Raw genomic sequence first — 16,012 nt, 5'->3', positions numbered from 1 at the left:
TCATGGTCAAAGAGACCATAAAGCAGGGGATGCTTTGGGGCGGGGATTACTGTGATTGACAGGTCGATACAAGAGACGTATACAGCGACTCACGTCACTCAAATATGTAACTTCTGATCATTGGTTGCGGAATAAAACGCTGACATGGCGACGGCCATAATCCAAGATGGCGACGGCGAAATTGAGGCTTCATAACGGATGTCCACAAATCAACGGGGGACGTCACGATATATACGGTCTATCGCAGCAACACGTAGCCGGTGGAAAGTTTCTATTGAAAGTTTTGGCCCACCGAGAGCCAAACACACATCTCTTCCTGCCTCTGTTACATTGCTCTGTCTGCTAACTACATCCCAATGGAGCGCAGCATGAGTCATCAAACAGCCAAATTCTTTTTACAGAAGAAAACGACAGGGATGCGATGGGGATTAACACAGGGACACAGGATTACAACTGGGAAACTGTATTTTTCATTTCACTGGGACTTTACATTATGCAAATGTAGGAGGTTCACAGTCCACAGCTGAGACGAGACTGTTATTAGTTGTGAGTGGATAATAATCATGTGGGGGAGGTGATTGAAACATTTCACCTTCACGTTGAATAATTTACATTTTCCCTGTCGGCATTTCAATAAACTTCAAAATCCTGAATTCACTGCCCAAAATACACATTACACACTCAACTGTGAGTTGCTGCAAGGTGGTGTGAGGCTGGACCAGCAGCGTTCAGGACACATGTCTTTGGCACAAGACCACTTGGCTTAAAAAAGTAGGACAGGTTACATCTTCTTCAAAAACATTTTGGCTATTTTTGTTGAAATTCTCTTTTACACTTTTCTACCTCCCTGCACATATTCTTACCGTGCACTCATTGCTCACCACCAAGTACTTACAATAGCCATGTTCGTTGTTTATGTTCTTTGGAGGGAGACCTGACAGGGCGGGCTGCCAGTGTCGCCACAGGGAAAGAGTTGGCATCACTGGGTCAGTTGCAAAAAGAAGTCTGGTTGTATCGAAGTCTATAGAAAATGACTCTGCTTCTCTCTTGATTTATTCCCTCAGTGAACATTGTAAACATGAGCTTATGTCTCAATCTCTAGTTTCAAGACGGCACCGTGTCCTGTTTACCTTTTCCTCTGCTCCAAAGCAAGATATATTATGATTATCGACACGCGAACGCGAACTTTTTTGACAGTCAACATCGACTTCAGAGCGGTTGAATTGATCTCTTTCCGCTTTATTATCCTTTTAAAATCCAATCCCCGCCTAGGGGGGCAGACTGAGCTATTGTTATATAAAACTTTAAATTATAACTTGTTTTATGAAAAAGAAAGCCCCAAAACTGCTGTATTCGAATAATAAGTCATATACAAGTGAAATATATGGTTTGGTACATGAAAACATTCAAATGTCACAGATGTGCACAAATGTGCCCCAATGCAAATTTTCCTCGCCTGAATTTTCTCCGTACTAAACCCTCTCTAACTTTGTTCTGCTTCACTTTATCAAAGTCAACCTTTGCAGAGAGAATGTTCACATATTGTGCTATGATTTGGGTTAGAGTTGGACCTTACAGCTGCATCATTTCAAAGAAATAATCATCCTGAAAGTGATTTTTTTCCTAGGCGGACCTGAAACCTTTTCCTTTTTTTCTGTGTGTCATCTTCATTTACTCTTAACCAGCAACATATAGACTCATATTTACACATCTGAACAAAAGCCCACATGTGTACCTTTTATTATAACCACAATTATTCAAATAGCCCTAGTGGTTGCAGAGATACACCCTTTTTAGTTTGCAATTTTCGAGGAAAGAGCCTAAAAATAGGTTGGTTTCCAAAAGGTAGCGACCACCTGCAGATTGGACGACAGGTTTTTTAAAACAACGACAAAAGGCGCGAGCTTACCGTCAAGACGTAGATATTGAAAGTTGCGGTAGCTGAAGTAGTCCTCCATGATGGTCATGAGCGTGGTCATCTGACAGAACAGCAGAACTCGGTGGTTGGTGGCGTGCAGCTTCGGCAGGATGCGATCCAGGAGCTCAAACTTCCCCGAGGCTCGGTACAGATCGAGTCTGGGTGGGGGTCATGAAGCAGAAGACGTTAGACGATCACCAACACCTAGATATTGATCATCAAAGTCTCTGAGTCTGCAGTACTTTACATCAGCAAGCCAGCTCGTACTTTAAGTATATTTTTAAGCGACAGTAGTACTTAGTTGCAGGACTTCAACTTGTGACAGAGTATTTCTTCTTCCGTTCAAGTAACAATCTGAATAGCTCCTTTGTGTGCCGCTGCCTTTGATTAAATCAAATAATGATCTTCCGCTGCACTTTAGTTTTGCTCTTGTATTTTATCCCCATCTTATCCCATTTGAGCTTGTTTTAATTCTCTATCATTTTGGCTCTTTAATGACCTCATTTAATTAAATTGGAACGTCCTTTTGTGGTGTGTTCCGCTCGCACTTTGTTTCGAGGATTTTGGATGTTTTGGGCAAAGCACTTAAATTGGCCTTGCTGCTGAAAAGCGCAACATGAATAACGTGCACATTCTTCCATCAGGTTTTCTAAATCGTTTCTCTTGTAACACATTTCAGTAAGATCTTTCAATATTAACAAAAGAGTTCTTCACAAATCCAGACAAACATTGTGTGTGAGCACATGCACACACAAACACACACACACACACACACACACGCACACACACTTAAGAGTCCAGTAACGAGTGCTGTGGGGCTGAGATGGCTTGTTCATTTCACTACACATATATATGTGTGTGTGTGGTGACATCTTAAACCAGTAAGAATTGCAGTGATTTATTAATCATTCGACACACTGACTTTTCACAATTGAACTTCAACGTGTTCTCGTACTGGGCATTACATTACTGTACTGCTTCAACAAGCTTTACACAAAGTGGGAGAGAGAAGAAAAAAATAAAACTTGACAATGAGGCTGCGCACAACATTGGAAATAAATATCAATCTGTTTGTTCGTGACTGTGTTCATAAACACATGAACAGGCTGCTTCCCTACAAACACTCTCGTCTCGAAGACATTCAGAACTAAATAGAAAAGAGAAAACATAAATGAAGCCGCAACTTCTTCTGTCAAAAGTTGGCTCTTATTTATGCCACAATCTAAAAGGTTCTTTAAGGCCGTGCTCACCCGATCTAACCCCTTTTTATTTAGCATTTAAACATGTATTAATAACACACACTATAGTGAAGTTGTAAATAGATTGACCATTTATTGCCAGGAATTTGTCCTGGCGGGAGGTGCATGACATTTAACAATAATGATAAACAAAGTGCAATAATGGGAGGAATAATACAATTAAATATATTATTCTACAGTAGAATATAAAATTCAAATAAAGTGCACAGACAACACTACTTAAGGTGAAATGTAAGCGTAGTGTGAAGGTGACAAGTATTTGTGTTGATTAATGTATTCATCAGCAACTAACTCCTTCTGTGGGAACCTTTTCGTGAAGGCTGGTTTATAAAGAGATAATATACTAAAACATTGCAATAATATAAAATATGTCTTCATAAGGGAAGTAATAATTGTTGGAAATTACTGTGCAATAATAAACACTTACAAATGTACGTTGCTAGTGTTTTATGAACTAATTATTAGATGTTTTATGGTGCTCATGAATGCTAAATAGAGGAGATCAGACACATAATACATCTTCGAAGGAAGGATTCTGTCCCTTCCAACGCTTCAGAGCATTGGGAGATAAAAAGACACTAAAATGAGGTTTGTGATGGCGGTGTTTTTTGTTTTTTTTGGTCAAACTTACCCACTGATGACGCCGTTTGTAAAACCCAAGTGCTCAGCAAAAGATTCCTGCAACAGAGAACATTTACTGGTTTCAAACGCTTCATTTAAACGCGTCTGTCCTGTCAGGCCCTCTGACGTAAAGGTAGGCTGATAATCACTTCATTATTAAATGAATAGTTTACTAAACGTTTTCTCGTGCAGGACGACACAAACAATGTGGCACACACAAAATAGATTTGGATTCAATTATATAAATAAATAACCCCCCTATTTCCCTGCCGTTTTTGATTTAATTAACTGATGATTACAGTCGGGGAACGACACAGACGTGCACAAGAGGAAATATTTGTTTAAGTTAGCGGCACTCACCTCAATGTGGTGGAACATGTACGGGTGGTTGCAGATCTTCTTCAGCTGCATGATGGTGTTCATCAGGGTCTTCGATCCTCCTTTGCCCTGCAGACATGAAAAGCCAGATCAAAACGACGACACTTGTCTTCATGTTTGCGATTATTTACCAACAACCAGATTAAACGTGTGTTATTGAGTCATGTTGCCGTGTGGCATTTCTTTCCCAGATTACAACGAATGTGCGTTGGCGTGTTCCGTTCACGGTGGTTACGTTTTTGCTCGAAGGTTGCTCTTTGGTGAGCGCACGCTTCCGTGTTGATGGAGGCACACAGGTGAGGAAACTGCCACTGCGCCTCGACAGCTCGGCACCTCATGTCACACACTGACAATACAAAGCGCTGTAGAAAATATATACTACAATAGTACAGCGAGGCGCCGAGGGCCTCGTTGCGCTTACCTTCTTGTCTTTCTCCGAGCCGTCGGTGAGGAGGATGCCTCTCTGCATGTGGCGGTACAGAACCTTCTGTATGGCAGACATTTCACATTTTACGACATACTCCACCTGTGGGAATGACAATGAAGACGATGCATCAGTGAAAGAGGAGGGTGAGGTGTTAGAGCTTCGTTCTTGACACCATGATTTAAAATAGAATAACAGTTCGAATTGGACGAAAGTAAAGAACGTTCGATTGTGGAGCTTCGTAGCGTCGGCTGTCCGTGATATTTAAGTAATTTGCGTATGTTAAAGGTCTACAAGCTGAGCGTTATATTCAAAATACATCCATCACAAGAGATGCGAGTACACCATACAAAGAAATGTTTTACACTTGGAAATGCTATCATAATGGCTTCAGCTTTCAGCTTCCATTCATAATTCATGTCATGGTTTAAGAAGATAAACCTCAACAGCTTCAGCTCCTGCCCAGTCTGTTATTTTGTGTCCGTTTATTATTATTTTCTAATTCAAACATAATTACTCATTAAACGTCAAAGTCACTTTCTGGTTCAAACTTGTATTTTTGGGTTTCTTCTAGAACGTTTTTATTATTTCCCCTCACGCTGTTTTTCTGAATATATCTTTTTTTCACCCTCTGTCTGAAACGCTGTTTTAGCGCCCGTCTCTGTAAGCTCCCCTGGCGAAATAAAAAAAGCTCGGTCCGCTCTGATTGGTCAGCATTTTCCGGTCTGTGTGCATTTTATCCATGGATTAAGGGTTTTGAGATTGTCACAGTATTTATATTGCACCTAGACCTGCTTTATAATAAAAACAAAGACATGTAAATCTCATTTTCCACAATGTGGGACCTTTAAAACTTAAAAACAAAATATCTTTTTGTTTTAAGAGACTCGTAGAGATACGAGAGGGTAGCAGGCACTCATTAATCAAAGATCCTTTCTCAGAGCCTCTTCTGATGCTTCTGTGAATCCTCGATGGCTACAGTGAACTCATCCATTCTCATCTCATCCCTTCAGTTCAGATGATGACCGGCTCTGTATCACGGTGATGGGAAGACCCACTTACCATAAAAGTTTTTTATTGCAGGCAATTCGCTGCCTCGTTAAATCAATTTATACCAGCGCCACAGAGAATATTGGATGCTTATGAGAAAACAAATATGCCCATTATTTTTCAGGCTTCAAGTAGCAGCGGTTAAGAGGCTACAGCCTCTAATAATTGAAGAAGCAGAAAAGTACGGTTAATTTCAAGGGTGTCAAAGACTTTGCCACCCAGGTTTAATGTAGGAGCGTGGACAGCCCCAAAATAAGAATAAAAAAGGTTGCAAGTGACTAAGAGATTAGACATCTGCTTCTGTGAAAACTCCCTCTGCAGAAGTCATTAATTATACGAGGGGAATTAGTTTTAGCACGGCCCTTAAGCCTCGACTTAAAAAAAAAAGTGCTCTGTTTTAATAATAACCTTTTTATAATTGCCAATATTTACGTGGAATATACTACTTTAATTAAAAAATGGATAAGTCAAACAGTGTGGCGCTGTCGTGTGGTGTGACGCAGCCAATCAAAATCAAGGGAGAAATCTCACCTTTTCTGGCAGCTGAGACTCCACCTCCTTCTTCAGTCTGCGCAGCAGGAAGGGGCGGAGCACCTTGTGCAAACGCCGGATAATCAGGATGGTCTCCTCCTCATTTAGGTCGACCTGAAGGAGTCAAGAGAGCGTACGAGAATAATGCGTCACAAAGTGTTGTGGTCCTGGTCAGCAGCACTACAGCGGCCCATGTGTCCCTAAAAACTGCAGTATGAGCCGATACCAACACAACACACACAGACGGGATATGTTACACAGGAACAGTTCGTGTGACTGAGTCTGAATCCTCTTGCTTCCCAGGGAGAGGATGTTTTTGTTGGAGGGGTTCTGGGCTTTTGTTGTGGTCCTCATTGTCAAATTAAAAAAAGTACCCTGTGGAGAATTTCTCCACTGGCAGCAATAAGAAGAACAGAGGGAAAGTTTCTCCCCCGTTTATTCACGACTGCTGCACTAGTAACCATCCACTCCTCCCAAAAAGAAAAAGGAGCCGACTAGTTGATTAATTGCGGGAGACTTCTCCTTTTTTTTCGCCCAATAAAACTAAATTCTTGATGGTGATCTTCAAATCACAGACGACGTACGAAATAGACGGCCAGCGTGGACACAAACATCAGACAATTTAAATATTTGTGAAGAAAATACAGCTTTTGTGAGAGTTTGTAAGAGTTTGAGTTAAAGCAGATTAACTGGGTTTGCATCGTGCCTCCTCCATCATACACAAATATGGACGTAAAATTACAACTTCTATTTCCTGAATTATACAATAATAAATTGGCCGCAGATACCCAGTGCGAGTCGATGTAGACAATGAAATCATATCTGTTAGGCCGGGTTCAGGGGGGATTTTCTGGAATCTGAAGGATACACGCCATGTGTTTTGTGATAGATATATAGAAAACTTTACCTCTAATCTGAATCCAGTGGCCACATTAGAAGTTATAGATACAACAAAGGAGAAAAACTTTTATAAAGTTTCAATAACTCCGCTCTGCCTTACAAAGTTTCTCCACTTAAAAATAAGCCATGAATAAATATTTGCTTATTATTTGTACTTTCCTTGCAGAGTAACCTGCCTGTTAGAGTCGGCCCTGAAACCGGCAGGTTTTAAGTGTACGAGGTGATGGAGGGTTATGGCTGTAGAAAAACAACCATAACCATAATGGTGGGGTGCGGGGAGGGCATTTCATTTTTAAGCAATTTGGGTTCCCAGGTTTCCTCAGCCTCGGGCAGGGTGCCATTTGAAGATGGAAAGAACAACCTACTGTGACCGGAGCAAAGAGGACAAACGCTATCAGAACTCACTTTTACACATTGCAGAACCTCCTAATCGCTAGTCAGGATGCTAATTTTGTATCCGACCTTCGCTGTGGGAAATTAGAATGATATTCATCCAGAACGTTTCCGGAGTGTTAATCGTGTTTACGTAATAAACCTCCCTTGTGCCTTGAAACTCTCAAACTTTAGACGAAACTTTATGACACGCTTGCTTCCTTTTCAGTGGAGATGTGTACTGTGGAGGAGTCATGGGCGTCTGAAGAAACCTGTCATCAGTTTTCACAAGATGTACACGATATCCACGTTTAGCTAAATCAACTCCTCTCAAAAAGTTTTACATTTATACTTCACGTTCTCTCTCTGGGAGTTCCCAGAGGGCCAGAAGACATATTTTTTTTAACAGCTGCAGGCTTCTTATGGAAAGAAAAATGTTGATTATTTTTTTTAGATTTCTAACTGAGTTTGAGTTTTTTTCTTGTAAAAACACACAATTAAACAACCGCAGGAGATACAAGCATTGGTTGAATCGTCGCACGTACCCTCTCTCCCGTCATGGCGAACGGGGCGTTGAACCACTGCTCGAAGGTGCTGCAGCTCTTGAAGATGGTCGGCAGCAGGAAGTTGAGCAGCGCCCACAGCTCGGGCAGCTTGTTCTGCAGCGGCGTGCCGGTGAGGAGGAGGCGGCGGGGAGCCACGTAGTGGGTGTTCAGCACCTGGGTCAGCTTGCAGTGGTGGTTCTTCATGCGGTGGCCCTCGTCCACGATCATGTACTTCCAACGGATCTGCACGGTTGGAAGGAGACTTATTGCGTTTCCACTCGACGAAAGAAAGACAAAAACATGCCCGCGTTTGCACTCAAAATGTTGTTTTGATCGCAAAAGGAGCTGGGGAGTGACTGCGAAGAAGAAAAAGTTTGACTTTCCTACTCTTGAGCACCCTCAGGGCACATGGTACCGCAGTCAGAGGAGAAATGTATTCCCCCTCTCATTTCATGCACCGATAATCGTTGTTTGAGCGGCAAGTTTTTAGAGATGCAAACAAAAAAAAAAATCAGCACGTACATCTTCATGAACTAGAGAACGCTACGCTTATTCGGATGTGTTCCGGCTGCTTATCACAAGAAAATGTTGCTACATTTAGTACTGCATCGTGTACAGAGACGTACCGACACCTTGAAATACAAAACAAAAAACACTAGAGACCATCACACCCACACCCACACACACACACACACATACACACACACCCACACCCACACACACAGTTGTTAAAAGTAGTCTGCAGCCGTGACCGTATACAACTAAACACTTCGCAGCACTATTATTAAGCTCAACGTCTTAATTAGACATTAAACTTATAGTTGCACACCTCTTAAGATTTTTTTTCAGAAAACAGCAACGGAAACGCCACGCTGGTCCCAAATTAGATATGAAACTGATGTGTGGATGATCAAAAACCTTTGACAGAATGAGAAGAAAAAAAGAAAAAGAAAAACGGATGCTCTCGTTGCGGCTGATTTAACTTTGCAGTCACACGCGAGGAAGCCGGCGAACATCAAACGGTGAGCAGACATCAGACTTCTTCCTATTCTTCTAGATGCTGCGAAAGCTTGTGCGTTCCTTTTATCACGAGCAGGATCGACTACTGCTGTGCACCGTGCACAGCTTCACCCCGGAACGTCGATAAAATCAATCGCATCTCAAACAAGAGTGGAATAATAATCCCTAATTAGTCCCACAATGGGAAAATGTATTCTCTGCATTCTCCTTGGTATTTTAAGGAGCAGTGGTCTGCCCCTAGTGAGGCGCCCGGGGAGCAACTGAGGGTTCAGTGTCTTGATCAGGGACACTTCAACATGCCAACTATGGGGAGACTGGGGATCGAGCCGGCTACCTTGTGGTTGCAGGACGACCGCTGAGCTACAGCCCAAGCTCACTCTTTGTGAAGTTTCACCGGTTTGCCTGTGAGGGTCTCTTAAACTATTAATCAACTTCAGCTGATCGTAGCGCTGTAATGCTGCCGTAGGGACTCTCACACAAAGAGCTACGAAGCTTATATATATATATATATATATATATATATATATATATATATATATATATATATATATATATATATATATATATATATATACACATACATACACACACACACTCCCTCAGTTTATAGACTTTTGTAACAGCCTTTTTTATCTTTTTTTTATTGCTCACTTTACAACAGCGGTTGTTGTTGTTTTTATTATTATTGTTTTTTACCCACAATGTGTTTAGTTTCAGATTGAAGTTTTTTCTATTTCTGCCAAAACATATATACATATATCCATATCCATTATACATATATACATATACATATATATATATATATATATATACACATATATATATATATATATATATATATATATATATATATATATATATATATATATATATATATATATATATATATATATATATATATATATACGTATATATATATATATATATATATATATATATATATATACGTATATATATATATATGCGTGCAAGAGTGTATTTTACAAAGACGACAAAGTTTTGATCTGCTTCACCTTGGCCAGGATTTGCTTGTCCTTGATGATGTATTCATATGTGGTCAGCAAGACGTTGAACTTCCCGCTGCGGAGTTGAGGCACGAGCCCACGGCGCAGCACGGGGGTGCCCTGCCGCCGGCGGAGACGCAAGGAGAGAAGAAAGAGAGTCAGTCAGTCAGTCAGTCAGTAGCAATCAGCGGGAAAAATGACACAAAGCAAGATCCTTACCTTGTACGCTATTTGGACCACAGAGGGGGCCCACTTGTCAATTTCATAGACCCAGTTAGACAAAGTCCTAGAAGAAACACGAGCCGAAATAACAATAGAATAAGAAAGGGGTCTGAATTTAGCGCAAGACACACTCCGAGCTAAGTCACAACTTCTGAAAAAAAAACAGTTACAAAGCCATAAAGCCAGAATTTCAACTTTAACTCAGTCCCGGTTTGCTGCATTTTACCATCAATCTCGCTGTAAAAAATGTTTGACAGACTGTGCCTGTTATTCATTTCATTACTTAGTTTTTATAGAAAAAAATCAAGTGGCGATCCCACATTAATGAGTCCACCCCACACCGGGCACAGCAATCTCTCTGCGACTCATTAACCAAACTTTTCTCAACACACATGAGGAGTTTAAAGCTTCCACATTAGCTCGCTCTGCATGCCGAGGAGAACGTTTGACATTGAGATGTGAGCCTCTGCTGAGCTCAGTTTGGCTACCAGAAGGAAGTGCACCTCCTCGGTAGGGATGAAGAAAAAACACCCATTGCTCACTCTAATCCTTTAACGCCTGCAGATGTAAACCACCACGAGAAAGAAACACTAATGAGGTGAAATTGGGTTGTTCACCTGGACAAGGCGGCTGGAGACGTTTGTGTTTAGAGAAGTTGACGGTGGGAAAATAGCGAGGCGTAAACCAGCGCATTTAAAAAGCTGCCAATACGTTTATCTCACCTCTGTAAAACACCCAAAAAGATGGAGAATAATCACATGGAAGGATATTAATTGAATTTAATAAGGAACAATTTAATAATTTTTTTTTTTTGCAGCTTATTTCATCTGGTAGATTGTGTTTGTAGAAGACGAGATTTTCTTTCGCAGCATCCGATATTAATTTTGATTTTGTTCTAGTGGAACAAAGCCTCGTACAAAATGTTGCATCATGGGTTGTTTGTAGTGTAGAGTACATGTATAATGTGTCTTTTGGCACTTTCAGCACTAAAAGAGTTTAGGAAGCAACGTTCAATCTGCTGTTTGAGAGAGAGCAACTCTGACTCATCACTCGCCGCAGGCAGACGAGTGTTCACACCTGACTCTTGAGTATCATTTGAGCTGACTCTCCTGAATCCCCTGTTTTCCATGACGGCCCTATCTTGTAAATTTAAACCGATAGGCGTGCATCCGCCCACTCGCTGGATATATTTCGTGGGCTTCGTAACACCGCGGGATGAGAGGGATGGTTGAGAGTACTGACGAGAGAGGCACAATGATGAGGAAGGGCCCGTTGATCCTCTTGCGCTCCATCAGGTAGGTGATGAGGGCGATGGTTTGGATGGTTTTGCCGAGGCCCATTTCATCAGCCAGGATGCCGTTCAGATTGTTGTTGTACAAGGACACCATCCACTCCAGCCCCTGGACCTAAAAGAACACAGGGAGCGAGAGGCACGCCTGAAACATGAGCTTGCTTTAAAAGTCACTTTGCTTCTCCTGCGGCACAATTTAAAAAAAGCCGAAGAGTATTTGGCCTTTTTTTATTTTGAAAAATCACATTATAAATGATGAAAACATTTAGTTTTTTTTTAATCAGTCGGTCAACTACTTGATTAATCAAGTAATCGTTACCGCTCTCCTAGAAGATGATCAATAAGGGGATTTTTTAAATGTTTTTCTTCTGCCAGTCGACTTGCAATTGTAGAAACCGATGATGAGATCATAATTATGTTATTTGAATCCCATAAACACTCAACAATTGGGGCAAGAAAACCTAACAATGCTGTTTGGCTTAACTTCAGAATAAACCAAAAAAGGTCTGTCCTGAATTAATTATAAGTTTAAGACTCTGGGAAAGTGGAAAGACTTTAAAATCCCCTGAAACTACTGTATCTGTAACCAAATCACACTCGTTTGGCCGATTCTCAGGCATCTTCTTTTGATTACTAATATAGTGTGTTCTCACTTCCATTCACGGAGGTGTATCTGCTCGCCTCCCACTCTGAAAGACCTCTGCTCCCGCTGTATCCAAAAGGAGTTGATTTAATGCTTTTCACACAGTGAGATTTGAAAACGTACTTTGATCTCTTTGACATTTTATATCCCAAAGGGATTCAAGTGCGGTGGCAAAAACATCAACTGTGTTTCCGCCTGCAGAGAACAATCAGCAAAGCGGTGTGGACGAAAGGGAAAGAACGCCGCCCAATTACCAACTGCACGTTAGTTAACGAAATGCCCGACTACGGAGTAAATTGCACAGAAATAAGGCTTGGCGAGGGTAAAAATTAACGAGGAACAGGTGAAAATTGTTCAACATAAATGCAAAGCTTCTGTAAATGAATTCAGGTTTGTTGCAGAGATCGCTGTTGGCACAGCAAACAATTGATCCAATTATTGTACAGCTCACGTCGCTGCAGTCTCCCTCAAAGGAGCCGCCACAATATCTCATTTAAAGCCGAGCACACCATAAATCTGAGCAGTGCCAAGACTGCGAGCGGACTGAAAAAGAAAAGAAGCAGCATCCAATTACCAGCTCCGTATCTCCTGCAACACCCCATCGCTCACTGCCATGACCGCTCGCTACAGTCGAGCCGGGTTTAAAGGAGGGCCGGGCGATACGGACAAAATCTTCTCCAAATATCTCCGATATCCATCATGGTGTAGCGTTCGATAAATAAATTAGTCTATATGAAATAAGCGCTCTGTGAATTAAATACTTGAAAAAAAAAAAAAAAAAGAATAGTACTGGAGGATTTGCTCATTTAATTTAACTTTTTTTAATTTAACTATTCTGCAAAATAATCAGATATTCGGAAGAATTTTTTCTCCAGTGCGAGCTTGTTGTAATCGATCTAGACGACGTGGTTTCGCATCACGATATCTCAACGCATGATCTCATCACGATGCGCTTCCATTGACGGACGATAAATTATCATACTGAATTATCGCCCCAACCTGAGATTAAAGCGTCACGCTGGAAAACAATGTGGGAGCGTCGCTACGAGCAGAAGGTTGTTTTTGAATGCGACTCAGATCTAAACCACGCATAGGTAAACAGTTCTTAATCGCCTCTGCAATGGCTATTTTCACACAACTGTATTTATTCAAGTTTCTCACCCCAAAACATTTTATTTTACAAGATTACAATTGAACCCATCATGATAGTCATAATTTACCTTCGCCCATAGGCCTTTTTTTACAGCGTGGAGCTTGAACGCACCACGCAAATCAACCTCTGCTAACTGTTTAGCTTATATTATTATATGAGTAGCGTGAAGGGGCCACAATTAACTTCTATTCTTCTATTGTGCAACCCTGTGCTGTAAAACGACAAATAAAATGAACCTCGTCGATTTGAGACGACAAGGCTCCAACCTTTTTTTATTTTTATGTGGAGTGAAATAATAAGTAAAAAAGTGTTTTGGCAGAAATAGAAAAAAAACTTCAATCTGAAACTAAACACATTGTGGGTAAAAAAAACAATAATAATAAAAACAACAACAACCGCTGTTGTAAAGTGAGCAATAAAAAAAAGATAAAAAAGGCTGTTACAAAAGTCTATAAACTGAGGGAGTGTGTGTGTGTGTGTGTATATATATATATATATATATATATATATACACACACACATATATATATACCTGGTAATGTTTGAGTGTGCCGTTGACCAGCAGAGTCGACTGCTTCTCCACCCTCTCGATGACGGCGTGGGCCGCCCCGTAGTACGACGCCTGGGTGGCCTGTCCGGTGGGAACGATGTACTCGTCGTCCACGTCCTGCTTCTGCTTGGCCGACCTGAATGTGTGCGACGTAAAAAGAAGAAGAGGGAACATTTTAAATCCACTCTCACCCCGACTGAACAGACAGCTCTTTCTGGAGTTGATTGATCGCTTTCGAGGCTTAGTTGGGTCTGACGCCGGGGGCTCAGCTGGAGTTCAGCCGCTAGGAGTACAAAGTCGAACGAAGCTTTATTTATTCATGTTTTATTCTATTTTCCTTTTAATCTCGGTGTCGAAAAACTTTGAGCGGGTCACTTAGACGTGGGGCTCCCGCTTGGAAAAGCCAAAGGAGATTCTTGTATTTTGTTTCAAGGTCAAAAACATGTTTTTTGGACTTCTAACATTTCAAATATCTTTTGAAAAGGAAATACTTTTGAAAAGAAAACTGAACTTCCAATAAGCTAAGAATTGGACCTTAAAACTATATTTCTATTCCTGGACAATAAGAAAAGATGCTCTTCCAAGTAAATCTGAGACAGTGAGAGGTAAAAACATAAAATACGTTACTCGATAATGTGATTGGCAGCCGCCACGAACACTTCCACTCCATTGGGATCGATTATCTTCTCGTCCTCTGGGTCTGCCTTGGCCCCCTCCTCGTCCTCCTTAGAGGGCAACAGTTGATAACACATGACTGAGAGCTCACTTGATGTAAAAACAACAGTTTGAAAACAAGCAGAGACGTAGCGCTGCAGCACCAAAGTGCATACAGCTACAGCCCCCTGCTGGACTCTGATGTGTGTGTTCACTGGCTGTGTGTTCGGGGTTGCGCTTTAGATTCCCAGTTTGCATGATCTGAAGAAGTGCAGGAGAGAGAGCATGATCTCAGTTCATTAATGACAAAGTCACTGACCTCGTCCTCGTACTCGGAGCCGCTCTCCTCGCTGTCCGACCGCGGGGCGACTTCATACCTGGTTTGTAAAGGAGGAAAACAGGAAGTCCAGTTACTATAATTCTTCTCCGTCATGTAAAAATAATGTACACCTCCAACCAGCGGCGGCCCCACTAAAGGGCATTCCGCTTTATTTAGGATGCCGAATCCTCAAATCACACTTTATGATTCTAACCTTTTTAAAGATCACAGTTTAACTGAAAACCTAACTGACCCTTCCCAGGTGCTACTGCGCCAAACTGCCAGAGCTGCGTTACCATGGAGACCACACTGTCATTACCTACACTCTCTGAATAAATATGATCTAATATCTGGGGGGGAAGAAAACAAAGCGGCTTCAGAGAGAAGCATGCAGAAGGCTCGACAATACGTTTGAGAACAAACAAATATATATCTATATCCAGGATGTCAAACTGATAAAACGTTTAAAAAGACAAAGCTAGAAGCTAAAGTCTACAGATCACAGGTGAACCACCACGTCACTTGGCAAATCGATTAATGGTGTGCTAATGTAAGTTAGGAAATGCTACGCTATGATTGGCCAGTCTGTGTTCAAGGGGCGGGACTTAGTCAAGGATCAATAAAAAAAAAAATAGAAGTAAAATGTAAAGGAGCTTCTGGTCTGGCTGTTAGGTGCAAACAGCAACCACAGTATTTGGTTTCGAGGTGGGCGACGGTTCGATGCCGTGATGTGCGTCGTCCTCACCCGGGGTTCATCTCCAGCCAGGCCTCCAGCTGGCTGGATTTGGGAGCTTCCGTCCCCTGCAAGACTTTCCCGGTCTCCGTCTGAATCACTTTGACGGGCAGCTCACTGGTCTGGCTGCTGTCGTCCATGGGCTGCACGGCCAACAAAGAGGAGAAACATGTTGGACCACTTAAGACGAATGTTAATGTTTTTATTTTTAAATAACAAAAAGCTTTACATTTTCTCTCCGGTTGTGGGATAATTTGTTTAAACCGCAGCATAAATGAATTCTTACAGCAGTAGCGGCTCATTGTTGCTGTTTTTAACAATAAAAAGGCCTGTAGACTTAAATTGATGTGAATTGTAGCGATCAGATCGACCATCTAATTGAATGAAGGTTTGCTGGTTGTCGTTTCCCCTGCCGACAATAAGGA

At 41.5% G+C, this 16,012-nt stretch overlaps 1 protein-coding gene across 1 annotated transcript in view; it reads right to left on the bottom strand.

Annotated features, from left to right (window-relative positions):
• The window catches only part of smarca2 (SWI/SNF related BAF chromatin remodeling complex subunit ATPase 2), a 42,859-nt gene that overhangs the window by 10,422 nt on the left and 16,425 nt on the right, over positions 1 to 16,012 (bottom strand). The window contains exons 12-24 of the mRNA XM_079222736.1: positions 15,600 to 15,730; positions 14,855 to 14,912; positions 14,509 to 14,606; positions 13,864 to 14,017; positions 11,487 to 11,650; positions 10,242 to 10,308; positions 10,032 to 10,142; positions 7,999 to 8,241; positions 6,182 to 6,295; positions 4,598 to 4,702; positions 4,159 to 4,245; positions 3,809 to 3,855; positions 1,910 to 2,076 (exon numbers count right to left, since the gene is read on the bottom strand). Of these exons, the coding sequence (XP_079078862.1) occupies positions 1,910 to 2,076; positions 3,809 to 3,855; positions 4,159 to 4,245; positions 4,598 to 4,702; positions 6,182 to 6,295; positions 7,999 to 8,241; positions 10,032 to 10,142; positions 10,242 to 10,308; positions 11,487 to 11,650; positions 13,864 to 14,017; positions 14,509 to 14,606; positions 14,855 to 14,912; positions 15,600 to 15,730 (1,546 nt within the window). The remainder of the gene's footprint in view (positions 1 to 1,909; positions 2,077 to 3,808; positions 3,856 to 4,158; positions 4,246 to 4,597; positions 4,703 to 6,181; positions 6,296 to 7,998; positions 8,242 to 10,031; positions 10,143 to 10,241; positions 10,309 to 11,486; positions 11,651 to 13,863; positions 14,018 to 14,508; positions 14,607 to 14,854; positions 14,913 to 15,599; positions 15,731 to 16,012) is intronic.

Source organism: Taurulus bubalis, assembly GCF_910589615.1.
Source record: "Taurulus bubalis genome assembly, chromosome: 8".
NCBI classification, from domain to species: domain Eukaryota; kingdom Metazoa; phylum Chordata; class Actinopteri; order Perciformes; family Cottidae; genus Taurulus; species Taurulus bubalis.
The sequence above is the reverse complement of the archived record's forward strand: the minus strand, read 5'-3'. Positions and strand labels throughout refer to the sequence as shown.